General features: G+C 39.7%; 1 protein-coding gene across 1 annotated transcript in view; it reads right to left on the bottom strand.

Annotated features, from left to right (window-relative positions):
• Positions 1-2,419: 2,419 nt before the first annotated feature.
• The window catches only part of Foxr2 (forkhead box R2), a 16,528-nt gene continuing 10,188 nt past the window's right edge, over positions 2,420-8,759 (bottom strand). Inside the window, exons 3-4 of the mRNA XM_021154140.1 lie at positions 8,563-8,606; positions 2,420-5,450 (exon numbers count right to left, since the gene is read on the bottom strand). Of these exons, the coding sequence (XP_021009799.1) occupies positions 4,244-5,152 (909 nt within the window). The 5' untranslated portion in view covers positions 5,153-5,450; positions 8,563-8,606 and the 3' untranslated portion in view covers positions 2,420-4,243. The remainder of the gene's footprint in view (positions 5,451-8,562; positions 8,607-8,759) is intronic.

Raw genomic sequence — 8,759 nt, 5'->3', positions numbered from 1 at the left:
GTAGGGAGGTGGGGGGCGCTATGGGGGACTTTTGGGATAGCATTGGAAATGTAACTGAGGAAAATATGTAATAAAAATATTAAAAATCAAAAAAAAAAGAGTGGAGAAAGTGAACCAAGTACTAGCATGCATGCATTTACTATTCTCTGTTACATGTACGGAGGTAAATGAGCAGCTCCATGGAGTTCTTGTTACTGTGACTTCCCTGCTATGATAGACTATACCATGGAACAATGAGCCAACCACAACAGAATGAAGCCTTTCTCCCTAAAAAAAGTTGTTTTTGCCACGGGATTTTAGCACAAGTAACAGCAAAGAAACTAAGGCAAATATATTTCAAAGAGAAAGAAAGAAAGACATTAACTGTAAGTAGGATAAGTTTAAGAGTACATGTGTTGGGGCTGGAGAGATGGCTCAGTGGTTAAGAGCACCGACTGCTCTTCCGAAGGTCCTGAGTTCAAATCCCAGCAGCCACATGGTGGCTCACAGCCATCCGTAACGAGATATGACTCCCTCTTCTGGAGTGTCTGAAGACAGCTACAGTGTACTCAGATATAATAATAAATAAATCTTAAAAAAAATATTTCTGGCTAGCCAATCTCTCTCTCTCTCTCTCTCTCTCTCTCTCTCTCTCTCTCTCTCTCTCTCTCTCTCAAAAAAAGAGTACATGTGTTAAAACATTGGGGCCTCTAAGGAGCGTCACACTACACTAGTACTTTGTAGATAGTAATCTGATGTTGAGAAGTAGTTGCTTATATGCCAATCACTAGTTCTATAAAGAACAATTCCAAATGAGCTTTGTTAATCCCTCTTACCTATGACATCATCTTGTTGTTACAAAGGAAAAAAATGACCTAAGACTCAATGTGCTCTTACTTCTGAATGTGTGAGGACCCTGAGGCATAAACTTGTAAGTAGCTGAAAGGATACAGAAAAAGAAGCATTCTGCTAATACATAGTATGAAACCCCACCTGATCTATGTAAACTGTTCTAAGAAAAGATACTGCACTGGGAAAAACATAGGTGTTGCATATATCCCTAGGACCCAACCTGTTATTCATGCTTATGTGAGGAAAAGACCTCATGGAAACTGGTAACTCCCACAAAGGATTCAGAACTTCATTTCCCCAGAGTTTCTGACCTAACATAAGATAATGTACTCACTTGAAAAATTTATTCTAGCTGATGAGATAAGCCTGGCTGTCATCGCAGCTGCTAAGGAGGCAATGCAGGAGTATCCTAACCTGAGTGTTGTAGTATGCCTTCTTCCTCTGGGAAGCTGCCGAAGACCCTTGACTCAGTGTACACCCAGGAGCAGGAAGAGAGCTGTTCTTTGTCCTTGTGTCCCTGGCTGTTACACTGATGGCTAGAGCCATGACAATGCTCAAGACCCCCTCAGCATGTTCCTCTGGTCAGGGAAGCACTGGGAACCATGACATCCCCTGTTATCCTATCAAGAGGCACCTTAACACAGTAGAGTAGGGAGGGATGGTGAAAGTCTCCTGGGCATCTGCATTCAGTCTTGGCGATTGCAAAGGTCTACATGCAGCTGCCATGCCCCTGGGCAAACCTCATTTCCTAGTTTAGGAAGGTGCCATCCCTGCTATGTTACATCACACACACACTACAGTGCATGGCACCAAGTGGGCTTGATTCACAGTCACTCTTACTGATTCATTAAAGCACTTGCTAATACAGGCAGGGCTAAGTCCAGGGTTAGAATCCCCAGAAACTTACCTAAATGCCAGATGGGTGTAGCAGCCTGCCTATAATTCCAACCTCAGAAGCTGAAGAAGGGACTGCCAGAGAAAGCTGCCAGGCAAGGATGGCCAAATTTGTGATCTCTGGATTTGACTGAGAGACTATAGCTCAGTGTATAAGGTGAGGGAGTGATTGAGGATAATTTCCAATATCAAACTCGGGCATCAATATGCATGTGCACACACACACACACACACACACACACATAGTTCTTAAGTTGAGACAAAGGAAAACTGTAGATTACATTTGTTTAGAACATAATCCTATGAGAACCATTTATCTTTTTTTTTCCATCTTGTTTAACTTCAAAAGGCTTGGATTAATAACACAAATTCAGTGATCCTTGAATCACCAGAGACTAGTGAAGAACTGCTGTGACTACTTACTGCATCGTTCATGGAACCAGAGCAGGAGGAAGGAACAGAACAACTCCAGAGATGAAAAGCCCAAAATTGTTAGGTTGCATGCACACAGCATGGTTGTGTTCTGAAAATGAAGGTTTCCCTTGTTAGGAAGTGTACAGAGTGTATATGAAGAATGCAATTTGTGAAATTACAGAATGGATACATTAGGAATCAAGTTTATACTTAAAAAAATAGTCTTCTGAGTTTTAGAGTTAATTTTGTGAAAACCAAGAAATAAACATCAACTCTATTAGGTAGAAAATTTTATTAATTCCAGACTGTTTTGTCAACATTTTCAAAGTAACTATGATGCAGAAATGACATTTACAATTACTTTTGGAAATGATTTTGCTGAATTATGCAGCCTTTGCGATAACATAAACAGTTTTGTATCTGCTGTAATAAGCCATTGAAAAGTAAGGTCTCCCTTGTTGTGATCATATTAAATTAGCTGCTTTTGTATGGTACAGATATTATACTCTCATTGAATGCTTGGCAACTAAACACATACTTAACATACTAAGTATTGGTATACATTTAAAAATGAATTAAGACAAATGACAAAAACTATCTTTACATTTCATGAACTTAGTGTCTACAAAAAAAAATACATTTTAAAATTAGAAAGCCAAAGGCTGAAACATTTGTTATGTTGGTATTTTGTTTGTGCTTTTTAGCAATGCACAAATTATGTCTATTAGTTAACATGTAAGCACAACTTAAAAGCAGTTTGGTTACCTTTCTTACAGTGGCTCCTGACCCTTGTGTAGCTGTCTTCCTAGAATGCATCAAACACCTGGTTAATGCTATTCACACTGTCCCCCGTATAATGTTTCTTCTCAGCTTATGTGCTCAGCAAATTCCTATTTGTTCTTCAAATCTAGCTCAAAAGGCACTTCATTTTTAATGCTTTCCTGTTTCCAGGAAGGATGTCTCACCATTTCCATGGCAACTTCGCACCTCTGTTTTATCACAGATAAATATCGATGCCTTACAAATATGTGTTTGCTTTCTATCTTTTAACACCTAAGATGGACCTTACATTTCCTCAAATAATGTTTGGTGAAAAACACAAATGAGCACCAGTGCATTGTCATCAAAAAGCTTAGTGTTAATACACAATCAATGTAAGGACTTTCAATATTCAAACAAATAACAGCTGCCTGCATTTGTCATTGCTGGAACTGGATAGCAATAGAACAAAGCTCTTAAGTCTAGGACTAGAAAGAAAAGTGAGGCTCTGATGGATACAATGGGTCACTTCAAAAGAAGATGCAAAAGATGAATGGTAGAGGGGAATATTTGAGTCTCCATACTTTAAACATCAAACTTAGTTCACTTTATACACATATACCTTCACATAGCATATGAAGGTTGCCCATATCCTGGATTTATTTCATATTCGTCCTTTATATTTCAAGTTTGCTCCAATAGATGTAACATACTCTTCTATCCTTAGATTGCTTGCCATGGTTCCTAAGACTTTCTGTCTCTGTTCAAAGTGTAGAAGAATTGCAGCTGTTGTATAACTTTCCATCATTCTACATCTGGATTTAATCTCTGCCTCCCCTGTGACAGTCACCTCTGACTACTTAACGGTAGCTAAAGACAGGCTTGGCGCCAAACAAACAGGATTACGGATGAGTAAAAGTTAATTCAGCACGGTAAGCAGGGCAGTGTTCCAGAAAGTGAGCAGTTGTCTTTCAAAAATGAAAGAGGAGGCTGGGGAGATGGCTCAGCAGTTAAAGTGCCTGCCATGCAAGCAAGAGGACCTGCATTCAGATCCTCAAAACCAAACTGGGTGGGCATGAGGACCTGCCTACAATCTCAGCCTTGGAATGCATGCACAGACAGGGGATCCTGAGAGCAAGCTGGCTAGTGAGACTCACAGTATCTATGAGCTCTGGGTTTCACTGAAAGACCCTGCCTCGAAGAATGAGGTGGAAGAGCAATGGAGGGAAAAATCTTAATGTCAACTTGAGCCTCCACACACATGTGCACATGTATGCCCACATACATACAAGCATGCATACACACACTTACACATACCACACATATATAAGAAAAGAAGAAAACATTAAAGATGAAAGAGGAGGTCTATCAGCTCTGGTTGGCGCATGCTCTGTTTGATGCTCTCCCTTCGAGCATAGGCCAAGACACGGGTGTCCTCCTGAAAGAATCGGTTTCCCTCATCAGTGAGCTTCCAAAGGAAAGAGCGAGGTTTTCCATCTGGCTCATCTTCAAGGTCGACTGGCACCTTTTCAAAGCAGGTCAGGGAGCAGAGGTTGTGGCGAATGGTGTTTTTCCAGCCCTCTGGTGCTGTCCGGAAATAGGGGAAATGTTGTCGAGTAAAATTGTAGATCTGTTGCACATTGAGGCCACAGGAAGGGCTGCTTTTTAATGCTAGAGCAACCAGATGGCTGTAGTTGAGTGGAGGACGTGGCCAGGACTCCTTCTCCCGGTGGGGGCCATGGCACACTGTGTGTTTCTTGGAGTATTTCTTGGAGGATGTACATTCCTGTTCCTTAGTCTCCTCTTCTATGAAATCAGGGGCAGTGGAGTAAATGAGCAGCTTTTGTTGCTGATGATGCTCAGTGTGGAGAACAGACAGGGATTGTACCATTCTCTGGGTCCCTAAGTAGTCAGACTCGCCAGTCTGTGGGAATGGTGCACTTGGCAGAATTTTATGAATGGGATTTGGAGCCTCCTTGCTGTTGATGGGGCACACAATGTTGGGATTCACCCACATCCACAAGCTGGGTTCAGCGGGAGGACCATCATCATCAAAACTGGATTTCTTCTTCTGAGGCAGTACAGGTGGTTTTGTCAGTTGGATTTTATATTTGGCGAGACTCTGCTCAGCGAAAGAGCACTGATCCATGGTACAAGGCAGGAAAAATTCATTCCCCATGTCCCAATCTAGCATCCCAGGGACTTGGCCATGGAGACTGTACCAGAAGTCCCGATTTTTTACCTTTACATCCATCTTTACCGAAGAGATGGATGAAGGTAAACTTCCAAATAGATAAAAGTCTCTGGAACTTTGCCAAGCTATTACTGAGGCACTATTTAATGCAAAATGTCTCCTCTCCAGTGCAATCTATCAGTAGGCCTGCTGGAAAAGCTGACACGAGGACACTGATACTTCACTGGTCAGAGAAGCCACAACTTTCTGGGACACAGCTCAAAAGAGTAACTAAGACGATCATTTTATTAGGAAAAACTGCTTTCAGATTTTTCCAAGTCTTTTCTCACTGTTGCTCACAAATGATGTTTTGATAGCTCTGCAAGATAACATGGTACATAGCATTAACCCAAAGTCACAGATGTGGGAATTGACATTTACAGAGTCATTGGAACCATATACCTAAATAAGTAAAGGATAACTAGATTTACTGCCTTGCCGTAGCCTTTCACAATCCCTATGGCCTGCTGATTTCATTCAATATATTTGGATATTGAAGGCACAAACCCGAGTCATAGAAAATAACTGTACCTGCGAGAAGGCTCCCCTTGTTGGATTCATACTCGTGCCATTTTCAATCCTTTTCTAACAAACAGGTGGCCTCTACTTCTCCAGCTTATCTTCTTAGACTATGGCTTCTAAGTCATACTCTAAAGACCACACCATCAAAGGTTTGCTAAATCATGTGAGAACTTACCTTTCATGTAGGTTCACATTAAGGAAATTTGCAAGAAGTACAAACAGGGAGTTGCCATTTGGCCAGTCTCCAAAAACATCTATAAATAATATGATTTCACTAAAGCCATTATATAGGGCCATATCACAAAGGTTCCAACAAATGCTCACGGGAGCTACTAAAGGGCATGGATTCCTATGGGCTCCCATTTTCTTGTATTAATTTTCAAAAAATTTGTTCATACAAGCTTCTAGAATGACTTCTTATTTCACCACTATAATAGTTAATAATAGTATGAGCAGTCAATATTTATTGATGCTCTAAGTATGCTACATGGTTTAACTCTATGCCAAAAATTACTCTATGAAATAGCAATCATTCTCTACTTATGTAGTAAAATATTCTAAAAAGAAATCACACAGCTAGATAATGGTGAAGCTACTTTCAAAGCTAAGAGAATGTGCCTTTATTCACTATAGTAATTTGTACTGTTTCTATATCACAATACAGAATCCAAATCATAATTATCATTTTAACACCATTGCTTCATAATTCATATATCAGAAATACAAACCTGCTAGGATTTTCACTATATACTCTGCCTATCTTCTTCTCTTCCTATGTTCCTTTGATCAAGACCTGCTTAGAATGACCTATACCAGAGTACCTTGGTTTAGCTAATATCTACTCATCTTTTTACATTTAAATTTTAGTGTGTGTGTGTGTGCGAGAGAGAGAGAGAGAGAGAGAGAGAGAGAGAGAGAGAGAGAGAGAGAGAGAGAGATGGGAGTTGGGCATGCATGCCATGGTGTGCCTGCAGAGGTCAGAGGACAACTTTGTGGAGTTGATTCTCTCCTTCCACCTCTATATACATTCCAAGGACATATCTCAAGTCATGAAGTTTGAACAGAAAACACCTTCATTCACTGATTGTCTTGCTGGACTCCTACTCATCTTTTAAGACTAAAGAAATGCTGCTTTCACCTCCACAGAAATGGATCTCTTTCACAGTGGGGTACCAACCCGGAGAAAGCATTGGATAGAACCTGAAATATTTAGATTGTGCCAATTCCAGACCTCCTGGCAACATTTGAGCTTCCAGCAGTCCATTATTCCCTAAAGGCAGACTGTACTACTACAGAATGTTTCTCTCATCTTTAGAGAATGGAGCTCAATTGTGTTTTTGTTTTTGTTTTGTTTTGTTTTGTTTTTTGAGACAGGGTTTCTCTGTGTAGCCCTGGCTGTCCTGGAACTCACTCTGTAGACCAGGCTGGCCTCGAACTCAGAAATCCGCCTGCCCCTGCCTCCCAAGTGCTGGGATTAAAGGCGTGAACCACCACGCCCAGCTTCAATTGTGTTTTTAATAAAACCAGTTCACCACTGTGTATTCATGTGCATGCATGCACAAGTATGTATACCTGTTTGTGTGCGTGTGCATGCATGCGTGCGTGCGTGTGTGTGTGTGTGTGTGTGTGTGTGTGTGTGTGTGAATGAAGTTCAGAGAACAATCAGCAGGAATTAGTTCCTGCCCTCTGGAACTCAGGTCTTTCCAGAACTCAGGTCATTGACACCAAGTGTTTTTTATCTATTGATCCATCTCACTAGCCTGCCTTTGCTGGGATTACAGGTGTGAGCCACCACACCCCACTCCTTTAATATTCAAAAGAATCCCTGTGCCCTGATATTGCTTTCCATTTAAAGGACTGGTAAAGAAGATAGCTGATAAGTTTTAGGTCCTGAAAGAAAAAAATCCAAGTAAATCTCTATGTTATTACAAAGCTCCTGAATTGTTTTAAAAATATCAGAGTAGCATTTAAAGATAAGAAAACCACCTTCAAAGGGCTTCCATTACTAAATTTTAACTTTTGACCACACACATTGTTATGAATTGAAACTATTTTAGTTAGTAAAAGACTGTGTAAATGATTTCCAAAACTCATGGAAAGAACAAATGCTTCAGGGTGCTCAAGGTTTGTTACTTTTACATAGCAAAATGCATGAATATTTATTTTAAGTATATGCAAATGTACATATATATTTGTTTCTATCTGTGGCCAAGCAGGAAAGAATAAAGGAAAAGTAATGAGTTAATAATGAATTGTTTCAAAAACACAAGAACCCTATCAGCGGCTGTTATGTATGATTACATAGACTGTGTTAAGTTCAAGGTTGCCCAAGGACAGAACATGAAAATCTGTCCACTTTTGGTTTTCAAAACGAGGTACCCCAGTTCTGGGACTCTGTCAATCTGCAGGAGGTGCCTCTTTCTAATTTATACACAAGAGTCATTTATTCATCAAGTACCACAAATCACATACTTGTAGAAAGGGACTCTTGTTTCTAATTCATGCATAACTAGTACCCACATAACTATGAACTTGTAAGAATGACAAACACTGATTGGTACACATAATAATCAGGTAGAAAGAAATCCAATAGATGAAAACATTTTTTTCAAGAAGAGGATAATCAAAATATCCAATCCATTATTTATAAATGTATGCAAATTAAAATGAAATGCACATAATGAATATGAAAATTTGAATAATGCTAGAAGACTAGGAATAGTAAGAGGTCAGGATAATGGGAATCACTAAATATTCATATGTTAAAGAATGCTTCAGTTTTTATAAAACCAAGTAACAAAGAAGCAGCTCTAAGTGATAACAAATGAAACGCTGCTATTAAAAGGCCCCCAACCTACCACACTCAGTTCAATATCAACAAGTCCTCAAAGTTAGTTTTATTCTTTTACCTTGGCAAGTCCTGGGTGTCTTTTCTAGATAGTTGAATAAAAACCTGAAAAGACAAAAATAAAACAAATATCACATTAAACGAAGGAGGGAAAGTCCAAGGGCAAGAATAAAGAGAAGTAAATTAATTCCACTGTTTGTACTTTATAATAGGTTTAAAACTAAGGATAGGTGTCTTAGTCAGGGTTTCTATTCCTGC

This window comes from Mus caroli, chromosome X, assembly GCF_900094665.2.
Source record: "Mus caroli chromosome X, CAROLI_EIJ_v1.1, whole genome shotgun sequence".
Taxonomy (NCBI): domain Eukaryota; kingdom Metazoa; phylum Chordata; class Mammalia; order Rodentia; family Muridae; genus Mus; species Mus caroli.
The sequence above is the reverse complement of the archived record's forward strand: the minus strand, read 5'-3'. Positions and strand labels throughout refer to the sequence as shown.